At 36.3% G+C, this 16,363-nt stretch overlaps 3 protein-coding genes across 6 annotated transcripts in view; 2 read left to right on the plus strand and 1 right to left on the minus strand.

Annotated features, from left to right (window-relative positions):
* Nucleotides 1–16,363, plus strand: part of LOC135172874 (single-stranded DNA-binding protein 3) — an 81,078-nt gene that overhangs the window by 449 nt on the left and 64,266 nt on the right. The gene's annotated exons all lie outside the window — the stretch shown is intronic.
* LOC135172873 (putative Dol-P-Glc:Glc(2)Man(9)GlcNAc(2)-PP-Dol alpha-1,2-glucosyltransferase) lies at nt 7–3,947 on the plus strand. The gene is made up of 4 exons (XM_064139335.1): nt 7–198; nt 931–1,267; nt 1,360–1,511; nt 2,065–3,947. The coding sequence occupies exons 1-4, from the start codon at nt 7–9 to the stop codon at nt 2,800–2,802; spliced, it is 1,419 nt and encodes a 472-aa protein (XP_063995405.1). The 3' UTR covers nt 2,803–3,947.
* LOC135172876 (galactosylgalactosylxylosylprotein 3-beta-glucuronosyltransferase P) overlaps nt 3,196–16,363 on the minus strand; it is a 29,668-nt gene continuing 16,500 nt past the window's right edge. For 2 of the 4 annotated variants that reach the window (XM_064139346.1, XM_064139348.1), the window contains exons 2-6: nt 10,444–10,516; nt 6,496–6,710; nt 5,238–5,580; nt 4,941–5,098; nt 3,196–4,662 (exon numbers count right to left, since the gene is read on the minus strand). In XM_064139346.1, coding sequence (XP_063995416.1) covers nt 4,264–4,662; nt 4,941–5,098; nt 5,238–5,580; nt 6,496–6,702 — 1,107 coding nt within the window. In that variant the 5' untranslated portion in view covers nt 6,703–6,710; nt 10,444–10,516 and the 3' untranslated portion in view covers nt 3,196–4,263. Of the gene's footprint in view, nt 4,663–4,940; nt 5,099–5,237; nt 5,581–6,495; nt 6,711–10,443; nt 10,517–15,735; nt 16,327–16,363 lie in introns of those variants that run through there. The other 2 variants (XM_064139349.1, XM_064139347.1) reach the window with 2 other exon arrangements.

Raw genomic sequence — 16,363 nt, forward strand, 5'->3', positions numbered from 1 at the left:
ATCAACATGACTACGATAGAAAAGACAAAATCTGATCTACTGCGCGTTAAAATTGTTCAACGTTCAACAATTGTGTTATTCGTCACTTTATCGTCGTTATTATTTGTGTATTTGAATCAAGTGCAACCAAATTATTACATTGATGAGGCATTTCACATACCACAAGTGCAAAAGTACTGTAATGGTACATTTTTTGAGGTAATTATTACTAATGATGATAATACAATTTAGTTTTAATTAAGTTGAAAGAGAGGTCAAACGAGATAAGGAACAAAATTGGACAAATTTTTATCTCAGAATTTTTATGAAAAATTATTTGAATGAATAGAAGTATCCAGTTGTAAACCGACTCTCGTTTTGCCAAGCACTGCTGAATTATTCAATAATGATCCTTCAAGAGTTGGAAAGTGATTGGATATTATACCGGAACTCCTTTGCATACAAATGACCATAAAAAATTTCAAGGCTACTTGTGTATGCAATCAACATTTCCATTTAAACCTTTGTTAAGATTCCTAGTAAGAGAGTCAGGAAAAGCATTTATTCTATTTGTGGAAGCGTTTTAGCAGAGAAAGATCGAGAGAAAAACTACTTATTGCTGTTTATCAATTAATCACAAAAATACAAATAAATATTGTCAATATCGGAAAAATAATATTCAATCACATATGTGAATATATTGTGTGTTGATCACAGAGAAGCATGGACAGAGATTTTTCTTGCAAAACCAGAATATATCCTTGCATTACTGCAAATTTCAATTGCTTCCAAGTTTTGCATTAACAATAAAGAACTTTGTTCTCGATTTCTGATTAGAGATAGAATGTCTCTGTGATTTTACCACATAAGATACCTCACTATGATCCAATTGTGCTTGTGATAATAATTAAATTTATTCCCGATAGTTAACACCGTTCATTAAATTTCCAGTGGGATAAAAAAATAACAACTCCACCAGGTCTCTACGCACTCTCAACTATCCTCTTAGCCCCAGTAAAGCAATGTACAACCTTCTTCCTACGATCTATCAACTTGATTTTAACATTTTCAAATTTGTATCTGACGTACAAAATATTGAGTACAAAAGAATGGACTGCGAGGAAAGAGAATGCATTGAAAAAATTTGGGGTAGCCTTTGCAGTGACAATATTCCCTCCCCTCTTCTTCTGGTTTTTCTTGTACTACACTGATGTGTTATCGATGAACTTGGTACTCTTGGCATTCCTCTTGCATGAGAGGGAGCATTACAACAGTTCGGCCTACATAGGTGAGTCTAATCGTCTTAAACAACTCCAACAAAACAATGAAATCTGATCAGAGTTAAGAAACGATGACTAAAGTACTTATTTTTTTTAACAGGTGGCTGGTCAGTGTTGGTGAGGCAGACCAACATAGTATGGGTAATTTTATTAGCTGGTGAGCGTGTTTTAACGCTGATTGAAGCACAAACACCACGAAGTATCAAGACACTGGTGAATAGAGGGCTTCATACTACGCCAATGCACGCAAAAGTACTTAACCATTCTGAGAATATGCTTATTGATCTATTTTACAACAATGTGGTGAAGAATAATGAATCGAAATTACCACTTTCGTTGATTATACAGTTTTTTCGATGTTGAGTTTTCCTAATGGAAATTTTTTCCTCCCCATCGTCAGTCTTTGATGAAATCTTATATTTAAGCACCTCGAAGTACGGCGTCGACGCCTATAAAAGAAGTCATAGAATTTTTTTTCTCACCTGAAATTATATGCATCAGAATTTGACGGGAACTCTCTGGGAAATTACCCTGTATAGCTGGCTGATATATCCAGGAGATATTTGCTTTAAAAAAAGCGAAAGAATTTAGTCTTCCTGAATAATTCATTCCATTGTGTAATTAACAAATTTAGTTATGTCTGCCAAAAAATGTTGCGAATGATATTAATTGAAATTTCCTAAGCAAAACTCAGAATTTGTGAGAAAATTCCAGGGACCGATCCATTATATTTCACCACTTTTCTGCTGAATTTCCACCCATCATCAAATATAAAGTGCATTGACAATTTATCTCATATTTTCAGTTACTCTGGAATAACGTTGTTCACCACATCAGACGAGGAAAACTTCCATTCTTGATATTTGTCGGAGAGATGTATTCTAGTGTGCGTGGACATGTACAAGTCCTGATAATTTTTCTACTGTTCGTAATCGTGAACAGAGGAATTGTCCTGGGTGATCGTAATGCCCACGTTGCCACGATACATGTTCCTCAACTCTTTTATTTCTCCGTATTCTCGTCTGTCTTCGCCTGGCCCTACGTCTTACCTCATTGGAGATTATTCCTCCAGTTTATCCGTAAACACTGGATCAAGACAAGTGTATTATTGGCATTATGCACGATTATTGTGCACAATAATACTCTCGTACATCCTTATTTACTGGCTGACAACAGACACTACGTTTTTTACGTTTGGAACAAAATAATGGGACGCTATTACCTGGCGAAGTATTTACTGGTACCAGTTTATGGTTTCTCGGTTTATGGGCTTTTGGCCTCTCTGCAAGATTTGAGATATCTCACAAAGATCCTCTATATCGTGAGCATCACCATCACTCTTGTTCCTCAGTTATTACTTGAGCCACGGTACTTTGTCATTCCTTATGTTCTATTGCGTCTGAATATGACTGAGCCAAAGTCTTGGCAATTGTTCATGGAGTTGATCACAGCTGTCATCATAAACGTTCTCCAATTTTATATTTTTGTGACTAAAAGTTTCTACTGGACAGACCAGGAGGGCCCACAGAGAATATCATGGTAATTTTTAATTATCATTTTTCTTCTTGGAGATGCCAAACCCTGTGCCGTCTATAGGTTTGTTTCAAACAACTGAGTTCACAGATGATAATGAACTTAAAGATAAATATATGTTCTGTATGTAATCAAATTGGGTCGTTGCATGATTTTTTAAATTGAAAGCTAATGAAATACAACAGTTGAATGAGAAATATTAACTATACCTTTTTCATCATCTGTAATTCATTAATTTCGAATTTTTAACGATAAAAATACATCCCTTATATTTTTCGGTCGACTTTCAAGTTAAACACTAAAAAAATGCCCATGCAAGCCCCAATTTTCTTTAGAATTCGACTGATGAGTGATATTGTAATTAGGAATAAACATGGAAAGAATATTAAATTAAGAATATTCGTTGTTCATTACAACTAAGCGAGATCTTATATTTCAATATTTTACATTTTACAAAGAAGAAGTCTTAAGTGTAGTAATCCTTTTCTGGATTTTTATTCTCTATTATTGAGTATGCCGTATAAATAAGTAGCCCTACAGTTCGTCATTTCATTTCGTATTATACAAATATAATACATCTCTCCTGGTTCATTTTTTATCCTCCGTTTATTCTCGTCGCTACAGTAAGGTGAAATTATCGATAATATAACTTGACAATTATACAAGCATTATCTTCTTTGACATTTTCATCTCAATGTAAAAATTATAATAAATAAGTTGACAATGTATACGTGTAACCGATTTACACATACATCTGTGTAAGCGGACAGGGTTTCTTTACCCAGTTTTTCACGCTCAAAGTGTCATTATTACGTCATAATTCAAAAACTTTTTCCGCCTCTCAATATAATTCGTTTAAATACTGGGTAATAAATTTAATTTTCAATTTGAACAAGGTTGTCGTTGTGCAGGGGGGGGGAGTCACTGTGTCATCACTACGAGTGACATTTAATGCAAGTATTTGGTTAATGCCTTCGTAGCATATTTAATATAACGCATTTTTTCATAATTATCATTGCCTAACGCTCTCCTTTAACACACCGAGTATTTTGAATATCATTTTACAGTTTATGGATTGAAATAACTCGGAAGCGCTTGAAAAATTTATCTCAATTTATTCTTCTTTTTTCCTTTTTTTTTTGTTAAAAAACTAAATCTCTCAATTCAAGAATTAATTATCACCGATTGGAATTTTCTTCATAAGTTAATTTAAAAATTAATGCTTTCGCTCTGTTCAACTTATGAGCTAATCAAACGTTCGCATTTCTTAAAGAAACCAGTCCGTTCTTAATCATTCAGCCTCGCCTCGCGTAATTACCTGACAGTAGGAAGTTAATCATTCATAGGCACTGGATCACATTGTTTATTACATTCCGTTGAAATTCGGAACAAAAAAAATCTACCCGGTGATCATTTTCATTTGAAATATGATCGGCAGTCCAATATCAAAGATGATCTTTTCACATCTGCATCATATTATTTGCTGCTTGAGATCAACTAAATTAGTGGCATTGTACAATTTCATGTTCAATGGTGCGCTTGGCTCATTTTTCTTGGTTTGCGTATGCCAAGCTAGTACTCTCGTGCAATTATCAGCTAAAAGTTCCACTTCAGCGGCATTAAATGGCGCTAGACTCCTTAAAAAACCATCTTCCTCGTAACCAGCACGATATGGCATTATGGCCTTCGGCCGTTGCAGTAGAAATTTGACACTAACAGCAAAGCCTGCCATGTCAACAGGAAATTGTCTTCCTGCTACCCAACCGTCGTAAAAACCCGCGAATTTTCCATCCTTGACGATTGGTGTGCTCAAGCCGAATTTTGTGCACAAACCGACCGGAAACATAGACACTTTCTGCGTTCGTCTTATCTGAAATTTATCGCATAAAAATGTTAATGGGATTTTAACTAGCGTGGGGAGGTGGGGAGATAGGAATAATATATTTAGATCCTCCTTCTGGGAATTTATTCGGTCACTGGATCGTTATTCAACAAAAGTATTGGAAATTGACTCGACCATTACTAACTAACTTGTAACATATAACGTCAACTCCCTTCAAACTCTCTTACGTGCATCTGCAATTTGATCAACCACCACCCATAACTCCATATCCTAGAATGGCCTTCAGCGTAAATTTCATAGCTTACCTCATTAAAAAGATCAATATCATAAGTATTGTCATCATCAGCGAAGTAGAATACTCCTGAAGTGGCATTAGCCCGGATCCACCGGAGACCATGATTGCGATTAGAAACGCCTCTCGGTTTTGCTCCCTTCGTGCTCTTGAATTTATTTGGCATTGGAGCTGTGATAACGAGGAAAGGTCAATGGGTATATTTTTACAAGGATTCGTAATTTACTGATAGCACTCCTGATTATCCAGGCAATTATTACTCAATTTTTCTCTCAGCCTAATGTTCAGATAGAGTAATCGAACGACTTACCTACTAAATGCTCAAATTTGATCCCAGTTCTCTTGAGCAATTTAGTGACTTGTTCAGTAGGGACTTTGGCATCCTCAATGACCAGCCAATGGACATTTTCGACCAACATGAGTGTGTGAGACATTCTCGTCAGCTCAGCAATTTGTTCTGACCGCTTATAAGTTGGTGTGATAATGTACAGGGGATCCAGTGTGCTCTTTTTCTTGGCTGGCAATGGAGACGGTTTCTCAGATTTAGTTGCATTTTGCTTATTTAATTGTGCCGACAGCTCCTGGACCAGATGATTAGTCAACTCGGGACTCAGACCATTTGAATTTTGCACTGTTCGCACAGCAGCTCTTATCTGTCGGCAGTTTAAAAAGGCTCTCAGTGGAAGGTCTCTGTGAAGTGGTTACTCGTTGGAAGTTAGCTCAATATTGTTATTGAAGCGTATCACTTGTCTCGTCAAGACAATGACGCGATTTTATAGTGCGCACTTGAGCGTACTAACACGCCGTGGCAATATCAACCTTAGCTACTGAATTGTCATAGATTTTGTTTTTATGTAATTCTCGGAAAGTAAGGACGTTTATCACCTTGAGATAATGACTGATGATAATAGTCAGAGAAAATTGTGTCATGAATGCGTATCGTAGTGTTCAAATATTGATACCTGACTGTCTTTAGGACGTCTAGACTTTCTGGAATCGTCATATACGAAGGAGGCAAGGATTTTCTTGGACGTACGTCTGTACTTGCATTAAAAAATCGTCAGTCGAAAATTATAAGTAAATAATTACATTAATTAAAATAATCAATTAAATATTTCGCTGAGAAATAGTAAATTTGTTCTTGGGATGAAACAATAATCTCTTTAATTAATTTAAATGGTTTTTGCATCTAAAGTCTAGGAAATAAATTGAGGAATGAGGGATTCGGTTTTGGTTATCGATAAATTGTCCTGGTTATTAAAATAAGGATAGAATGACAGCGGCTTGTTCACATTTTTTAAAATTGCACTTCTATAAGATCTTCTTCTGTCTCATTTTCTTTTTGCTACACGAACAAACTTCATTACAATTATAGTTAACTAATAAGGTGAACAAATTTGTCCCAACAAGTAAAAGTGACCACAGATTTCTCTATGAGTTCTTCATTCAGTTCTAGTTGAAATTAATTTGTTCCCCTGATGAAAAATATTGCGGCTTCTCCGGAGGTTACCATTCACAGAGTTCCAAATAGGTTAATTAGAATGAAGAGCAATTTTCCAACGATTTACCATTTCCTCCGAAATCCTGCGGAGTCCGTTGTAGTCGTACATCTCGGAGCCGGGAATATTGGCAGCGCCATCGGGTGATGCAGGATCCGGGCTGTTAAAATCCCTCAATTGACTGAATCTCACGAAGTTCGATAGGTGATACTGATACAATACCACGCATACACCTATCAAAGCAACTACCCCCATCTTTATGGATGGCTTCATCATATCTGTACCTACAGAACAAACACAAAGTGTTCAAGTTCGCGTTGTTAATTTTAGTAGGGAAGGTTATTCTGTCACCAATATCGTCAATTGCTTCCATGCCATAGTTCGCATAAAAAAAACCTAAACGTATATTATCTGCAAGAATTGATTTCTCACGCTTTTTCAAGCATTTTTTGAAGTGAAAATTCCAATTACCTTCATTTCAAGGTTTCTAGTCGTAAGTTACGATAATTTGTGCTGCCCAATGGCAGTTCTGTAATTATCAAATTTTAAGCTTCTAATGTTTTTGATATTTATGGAGCAGTATTATATTCATTCGTAAAAATCTCACCCTCAAGTTGGATTACCCTTTCCCCCCTGAACGACTGTATTTCGTTCATGAGTTTCATCAACTTTCGACTCTATAAAAGGATCGTCAATATCATAGAGTTAATGGTTTTGAGATGATTTTTTCCCCCTCCAAACTATCGGAAGTTGAATTACCAATGGCTCCCCTAAGTGCACTGCTTCATTATTCACAGAAACGAGGTAGACCATCCGAACACTGAGAGTACTATTTTAGTAATCGTATCAGAACTATCGTAAAGCACGAAAGTCAAGCAACCCCCTTTCCCCATCCTCCCCAATGAGTAATAATCTACTCGTTCATAGTCGACATCCCACTGTCGTTATTTATCGGTATAAACATCCGCGTGATAACGAGCGAACCGCCTACGAAGTCGTTATACCTAAAGAGAAATTCTCGTGGCGTGACAATTTTTTAACATGTCGTGGAGGAACACTTGCTGAGCATTTCACTAAACCAACGTGACTAAGAATAATACAAGAACACTTCTCATTAAAAATGAAAAGTACGACAGGGATAGAGCAGGTAAATCTGGAAAGAGGAGTTGCGGAAAGGCTATAACGAGGCATTTATGTATAAGCATGTATTCGTCGGTCACCTACGAATTACCTTTTATATGTGATCGACAATTCCATTCTCATTATTGGCTCGTACTTTTTTGTCGACCGTAGTGATAATGAAAATTATTTTTAAAAATATGCAGAACGCATTATAATGGAATAATGGTCTCTAATATTTTTTTTCACGTCAGCACATTTGCTTATTGATGTAATTGGGTGCCACATTGTGACATGCGATTGTTTCGCCATTGTCATCATCTTTTTAATGAATCACAGAAGAAAATGTTTACGCATAGACTCGGTAATATTTGCTTTCATTAACGTTTTTGGAATTCCGCGATGAATGGGCTATTTTTTAATTGAAATGCTTTTAGTATTTATGGCTGTTTAAAATTCGCGAGGTTTTAGGAGGAGCCTGCCGACTGGGGTGTGGTTTTTTTTTACTACTCCAGCAGCCCGATTACTCGGCAATGCTTCCTCCAAATCTCCAGATCGTGACCTGTGGGTTTTCACTATTCATTGAACCGCTTTATCTCTCTTCGTGTTTTATCGTCGGGGTGATATGAAATATGTTTGTGATATTTTTATACATCAGACGTGGAGAGACGAACGGATAGAAATTTCTGAGAAAAATTCTCGTCCTAGCTCGGTAAAAATTCCAGTGCAACAATTGTTTAATTGTCAAAAAATATCTAGTAGTGGAGAATATTCCCAATCTGTCTCCCTAAACGTATTTCGATAGTTTTATTGTCAATTGGCAACTACCAGACTCATCGTAGATTTGTTTCTTTTTCACCCTTGCAATTCTCCATTTGCACACCGACATCAAAGAGTACTTGATGATTCAGGGCGGGGTAAACATACTAGCACCTTTCCGCCGGGTAGAAATCAATATCCCGGGATTGCGGAAGTGTTGGGCGCACCTTAGAACCCTCAACTTTTCTTCGTATTACTGGGGTATTTACGATAGCCCATTTCTAAAAACTCCCCAATTTAATTCACCTAATCAAAGTTATCTCTCAAGAACAACTACTGTCAAGAACAAAAAAGGAGGAAAAACGTGCCTTCGCTGCGTAATGTCCCTCCGCATCTTCAACTTTTAATTAATTTCAATGTTTGCGGGGCTCAACAGGATTGATGGAGAATTCATAATGGAAAACCTTCGCGAAAATTCATCATTAAATCCCGAACAAACAAAACTACGCGTACAGGTGTTAACGGAATATTCTCACGCGTGAACTATGTTTGCACATTCGAAGGCTATACCCCACGGTGTTGTAGTTGGCGAGTTGTCTGTATAGCGAACAAATAAATTCACAATACGAGACAACATACAGTGAACCATTGCGAAAATTGTAGCAATTCCGGGTGCTGATTATAGGGGAAATATTGAGTGATAACGGCCCAGTGTCACGTTGTGACAAGTAGTTAAAGCAATTGTTTTTTATTACCAATTTATTATCAATTTTCTGCAAACTATCTTTCATACGAAAAAAAAAATATTGGAGATGAGATATCAAGTGATTTGAGTAATCGTGAGACAGACTGGATCTTTAGGTTTTTTTCAACAGATGTTGGAGCGAAGAATATAATGAGCGATTTGAGATATGAGACATAATGGGCATTCATCTTGCTCACTCGATAAATTACGCAGGGAACTTCAAAGCAGTTATGATTGGCTCTTGGTACTTGGTGCTTGAGGGGAACAGTTTGATAGCACATTTTGTGTCAATAAAACTGACCCCAAGCCATCGCATATTCGGGGTCAATATTTAGTGAGCCAATATTATTCGAGGGCACAGCTTATCCCCGCTAGGCAAATGAGTGCTCGTCGGAAAGATACTAATAATCCAGTGTATTCCACTGTTAACTATTTCAACGAGTGCACTGGACCGACAGTATCTAGTTCCTTATCAATAAATCTTATTCTTGCAAAAGTTGAGAAAAATGTTTCTGTGTCGTGATCATAAACAAATTGATGGAATGGCGTCGCCAACAAATGCTATTTTCAATCATTCGTTGTGTGTAAATAACTAGTGGAAACAGTACTATTTTTCAAGATATTTATTTTATTGGGAGTGGAATCGATTAGAATTCTGAATGTCAATAAATTCGTCGCGATTCCTTACGAAACCTTTTTGTAAACGGAAAATTGATTGTTTGGGAACTATATATGGAAAGTACTCAATGTTTTAAAAATATTCAATCAAACTTCTTCCAAGACAATTATCTATACATATCGAGGACATAAGAATAATACTGTTGATTCATGAGAAGTTTTCCTTGCTGTGAATTAATTACAATTACCATTTCCTTTTCATAAATAATAGCTACATTGTAAGAAATAATGTCCATGAAGAACCTTGTCCTTTATGAAATGACACACACAACATTATTTTCACGTTAATGCTAATAGATGTGGGACTCGGACAGTGGTGTGAACAATCTAGCAAACTGTGGACTGGGTATTAATAGATGACTGCAATTCATACTTCTTCAACAAGGAAAAAGGCGTTACTCATGAAAGCGTGAAAAAGGGTTTATCGAATTCCAATTCGCGTGATTACTATCGAAATTTGCTTCTGTGTTAGTTCCAACTCGACGATTTCACTTTGTTCGAGAATATTTAGACAGCCAGGTCAATCCAAAAATAAAATCCTAACCCAATAGTTATGATACGGAATTTTTAAGATTTTTAAATGGCTCTACCCCTTTCGTTTATTATCACAGAGGAAAAAGCCATTATGTACATTACTTAATCCAGAGCGGAGACGTAACTGAACTCTACATTATTTAATTAATTATAGTTTCATGGATTTTTCGTTCATTTCGTACCCGAATGCTACATGCGATGGCTGTTCTTTTGCTCGATCTCTCGTCTTCTTCGTATGTCCGCGTGTTCGTCACCCTGGAAACATAATAAAATAATGAAATTAAAAAATCAACATAATTTGAAATTTGGAAATTAAGTAGACTGTAAGTTTTAAAAATTATGGGGTATTAAAGCCCGATTTTACTACATGAATCGATGATTGAATTTTGATTACTTATTTAAATATATTAAACATCAAATCAATTCTTTTTCAATTATTTTCAGTAAATCCAAATAAGTCGCATAACAATTACGAGCAATTTTTTAAAATTCAACCTGCGCAACTAAAATTCAAATTCAATTGCTGGAAACCATATAATGGCCTTCCAGACACGAGTTCATTTTATTTTGACAGTTTACTTATTACTAAGGAATCCGGAAATTCCAAAATTTTATATCGATGAAAATTCTTAAAAGGTTCGTTGACCAAAAGACTCGACAACGAATTAATTATATTTTTATGGAAATGTCACAGCTAAAATTTCCAAGGGGCCCTCAAAAGTTGGAAAAACTTATAAAAACCCCATCTACCACCGGACACGCACATCCTCTAGTCTGCGAATGTCCACGGCCGATTATCGAATGAACGGGATGGCTGATATTCGATAAGACCGCTCGACGTTTCTAATGAGCCTGATAACAACTATTTGTAGACAGAGTAAATTCATTCAACTCTAACGAGATTTTTAAAAATACTCTGCGCTCAGTCCCACTCTTTTTTCGTCTCTACTATTCTGTCAACATAATTAGAAACAATGTCGAGTTGCATGAACACCGGAGGGGGCAAAGTTAAACACTCCCCTGTTCTCGGGAAATTGTAAATTTAATTCTCCCTTTCCCCTTCTCCTCGCATTCACTTTTTCCCTGCCATGGAAGTGGTTAAAAGTTTCATCCCACTTTTTCAGTCATAAAAGTGAATTTTCAAATTTTTATCCCGAGCTCAATGGCTTTGCATGTAATAAAGTTAAAGAACAAAGAGGCGCCAGTGTGTGTGCACTGTGTGTGTGTGGACATTAGTCACGAAATAATTTTTTATTAGACATTTAAATAATGTTAATGGTGACGTATCGATCAGAGGAGGGATAAGGATTGGTTTTGGAATTAAAATTTGCAGAGGCAATTAACACAACTCATCGGTATCAACGCTGATTATCAGACTGACTTAGCACTATCCAGAGCACGTGTTGTTAGTTACCGGATAAGCTCAGAAAATTTGGGGGTCAATAGGGTGCCAAGAAGCCTCTAAGCCTCAAAGTCGAAATGCTACAGGATTAGACTTTGGCCTCTTCACATAGCGGATTAAGGTCATGCCTTGACCAATCTAAATTCTTGCAAGAATTATTACTTCTCAATCATTTACCAGCGTTATCTAAGACATTCCTCGAGGGTCCCATACACCATCAAAGGCTAATTGCTCTCCATTTTTTGCGCCTTTATTTTTATGTTCAATACTTCATTTCCGGAATGAATTTGTGAATGGAGTTTTTGTTGAGAGATTAAGCAGCAATTTTTACTCTTGACAATTTTTCCGTTATCGGCTAACTAATTAATTAGGTTCATTATTTATTAGGTCCTCCGACAAATTAGTGGTAGACAAAATGTCGTTGGTCTAAAAATAAATTACAGATTTACTGCTTCAGTAATCCGTGACCGTGTATAAGTTCTTTTTATTGACGTGTCGATATTTGGTTAACATGATTGAATCGCTAAATTTATAAAATATATTTTTCATTTTCTTGGTTATTCCATAATGCCAGGAATATCAAATTTTATCACGTGGACCTTTAAACGGAATAAAAATCCCTTATAAAATCGTGGTGAATATTACTGCAGGTGATAATCATGAAGTGACGTATAATTTAATTGAAAAATACCCGTTTATGGAATACATTTTACGATTCGTTAAAATTATCCTTCTGTTGTCCGCAGTTTCCTCTGAATAAATTAGTGATAAAAATAGTTAGCGGGATGCTAACTCTCATTATGCACTCTGCGCTATATTTGAAGTTCCTTCTCTCAAACATAACGTAACTCATTTCCCCATTTTTTCAAGTCCAGAGTCCCCTTAGTAACTTTTTATTCCCAAGTCGCAGGAGACAAAAGAAATATTTTTACATTGCTGTCGTTTATTATAATCGACGCAGAGATTAGAGAATATTCAGAACAAAAAATAATGTATGCACGTAATTGTCATGAGTTGAAACAGCACGTTCCTGTGTCACGAACGAGATGGGATTTTTTCTAAGAAATAAATAATTGAATTCCTCGTTCTCGCTCGATCGTAACACTCCTGAGTTTAATGATATGAACCAGGATAACGTGGATAGAAGGTATTAACGGGCAGTGTATGGCAACTTTTCAGTACGTATAACTCATACACTTGAATCACGATAGCATTAATTTTCACGTGTCACGTTCAACGAACTGGGTATATTAAATCCAGATTTATCCTTTTTCATTTCCCCCTGCTCTCGCTCGCTCAAACACCAGGAACCCGGAATGGTGAAGGGAATAGTCATGAATAAAGATAGAGAATTCTTCAAATACTTTAAATTAATTTTCATACACAGAGGGAAAAATATAATTCTGCCAATCAAATATTCTTCTGACAAGAAATTCAAGCGGTTTTTCCACCAGAAATTACAATAACATTTTTTAAATTATTCTCAGTTTAATAACAAATGTTTGTACTTGAAAATTTGACAGAAGATAATTTAAATTTTAAAAAGAATTATTACACTGGGGGAAAATGTAACTGTAATGCACCCAATCACATTTATTTCAAATAGTGAAATTATTCTCGTGGAGAATAACAATTTTGCATAAGTGAATCTTTTCGGAAAAGTGAATTTTTCCTCTCAGTGCAAGAATATAGAGTGAAATTTCCTGCAACAGCAGCATATACATATACATATATATCTATTTAGTGCACATAGGATTTACACTAAAATTACACTCAATTGACTGCTTTTCAATAATTCACAATATTCGCTAGGGACGACTGGAGTTTCTCTGAGTACATTTCTCCTCATTTTCAGTTTCACACAAAAGATGATGCACTGAAAGGATAACAATATTGCCATATTGGGTGGAAATGACTTTTTACCGGTCTGACAAGGGTAATTGGATTCGACTGTTCACGTTTATTTCCTTTCCCAAAGCGTTTGTCGTTTCTGCACAAAACGGAATGTCTCGTGGTTGTTGAATGTATGCGACACCGGTGGCAACATTTATGCTCTCTCTGTTTTCTCAGTTTACACTCGTAGCTGTATCTGTACCTGACTCTGGCTATCTCTAACACTAACCCGTGGATACTGACATTCTATAGACGACTGGCTACAGCCGCACCAGCCACAATCACCGCACAATGGTAATAGCCGTTGGGTTTGTACGCTTTAAAGCAAAATGTATGTCTACTGACATGCTTCCACCGAAAACCCCTACCCCCATGTACGCATTATGTACCTGAATAGCTGTATTAGAAAATTGATGCATTGAAATTCTCACAACGGGCATTCGGGATGAGATTTGTATTTCCGTAGGCATCTGCTTCACTGATTTTTCAGGGTTGAGTTGCTCTCGAGTGTAAGTGACATTTTATTGAAACAGTATGGACCATTGAGTTTTTACGTGTACCAATGAGATTGAATCAGTGGGAAATTCGTCAAAGGCAATTATCGAATTGATTTACACGATTGCTCATCCGGCTATTGCGTTGCGGGAATTAATTGGCAAAATGAAGTGCTTGTGATCGACGATTATCTGAAATTGGCAGAGTTCAATTAAACCCCAGCAGCCAATGAAAGACATAAACACCATAGCAGAAGTCATTTGACCATTTGAAATGCATATCAAGCATCTGTACTGAATAAACAACAAAAGATCTTTCCGAGGGATTATCATTTTTCAACAGAACTCATTTTTGCTCTGTCCATCTGCAGAATTCCATCAATTAATCGCAATGTGAACGATAATGAATTATGTGCAACTCGCTGAACTTTCATTATTTCAATATATAATTCCATACCAATTATGTTTCCATCAGAACTGTGATTTATTCGGAACGGAAAATGCAGAGTTAATTGCAGTGATATTTTTTTCATTTTCCTACTATTACGATGATACAACCCGGAGAATCGGAAACGATAATCAGCAATTTTAATGAGACATTTGCTAGGAATCAATACTCAATTATGAATTTCGGGCGCGTATTCATTGCAATGCAAGGGAATGGTCGATCAATTTCAATTGGGTAATGCGATTGCCTTCGATCAGTCAAATGACAGTGAAAATTAATCAAAGGTACCCCATACTAATTACATACAGCGCTAAATCAATTTTCAATGTAATCACGTAAATTTAATCATTAATATTTTAATCACAGACAATTTTATTTGGATTTTTTTGAGTATCTTGTCGATTTTCCTATAACTTTGTCGTATAAAGAAAAATGGGTAGAATTTTCCTGCAAAATTTACCAGTTTTTCCTTGAAGTAAAGTTAAAACCAGTGGAGAAGACACCAACGGAATATTCAATTCAAGTGATTTTAGGGGCGCACAAATATTTTTCCGACATGTGCAAATTCGTCTGGTCCAGGAGAAAGTTTCTCCACGGGATTGTACCACCCTTAAATTCTCAAGAATCACCCAAGTTCAATTTTTCGCTAGAAAATATTCCATTGGAACTTGATTCTCATGCAGGGAACTTTAAAAAAAATTACCGATAATTTTGGAGCTCGAGTCATGGCTGTGGAATTTAATCAGCATTTATTTCAGTCAATTGACGGACGATAAGAGTGTATTACTTCTAAACCCATGCTGGGCTAGTAGAAAATTTGGACATATGAGACGGTAGTAATATCCCCATTTTTCCTATATTCCTGATGCATCGATAATGTAGTGAGAAGGGTGCAATCATCAGTATCTCATTGAACCTCTTCCCTAACTAGCCATTCAAAAATTACTACAATTGTTAAAGTTTCCCTAGGACATCTGAAATTTATTGCGTCATTTTCTAATACATCCAACAACCTGTTTACAAAAATGATCAAGATCTCCAAAGTTTCATCATCCCGACTAACCAGATACCACTATCGCTGGTCAAAATAAACATATCACGAATTAAAGGTGATTAAAAATGGCCCACTTTGTCCACCTCTCAATATTATCTTATAAATTCATGAACCATCTATGAAATATAATTTTTTTCAACACTAATATCTAAAAGTGTAATCCCAAGAAACCATTCAACGAACCGTAGTTACCGCTCAGCCCACCATCTTTGACTAATCAACAAACAATAATTCACTTGTACAACGTATTCAGTATTTTCCTCCACCACTTGCCCTGTCCGTGAACCCCAATTTTCAAGTCCAAACACGTACACCGTTGCTCTGTGTAAAAATCCAGGCGAAATCCTTCAAACACTCAGTCACTACTGTACGTGAAATAAATAACAGCCGGTGGCCACTTTGAATCACCCGCGTTGCAATATCAAATACACGGAATGTATTCAACTCCCGTAATCACTGCACCAGTTGGTACAATTAAAATGGAAGTCACAAAAGCGCAATGTGCATTAAAAACACTCTCGCTGAAACACAAAACAGACGAAAAAATTTCAAAATGAGAAAACAACCCTTTCCGAGTTGCACTTCATCCAGTTATTTGATTCCCTTATTCACTTCTAGAGTAAATAAAAATGTTCATCACTTCATGAAATTATTTCTTTTTCTCCAAAATATTCATAAGTAATTCATAAGTAATTTTCATGTGCGAGTGAGTGGTCATGTGAAATAAAACCGGCGTGATATCGGGCCGAGTGTCGTGCGTCTACTGGACGATTGCCGGCTGAGTTCGTCAGATGTATGGGCAGTAAAATCC

Source organism: Diachasmimorpha longicaudata, chromosome 2, assembly GCF_034640455.1.
Source record: "Diachasmimorpha longicaudata isolate KC_UGA_2023 chromosome 2, iyDiaLong2, whole genome shotgun sequence".
NCBI lineage: Eukaryota > Metazoa > Arthropoda > Insecta > Hymenoptera > Braconidae > Diachasmimorpha > Diachasmimorpha longicaudata.

Coding starts and splice junctions, on each gene's coding strand:
- LOC135172873 (XM_064139335.1), top strand. CDS start 7: ATGACTACGATAGAAAAGACAAAATCTGATCTACTGCGCGTTAAAATT. Junction 1,268..1,359: donor CAACAGTTCGGCCTACATAG/GTGAGTCTAATC, acceptor TTTTTTTAACAG/GTGGCTGGTCAGTGTTGGTG. Junction 1,512..2,064: donor CTACGCCAATGCACGCAAAA/GTACTTAACCAT, acceptor TCATATTTTCAG/TTACTCTGGAATAACGTTGT.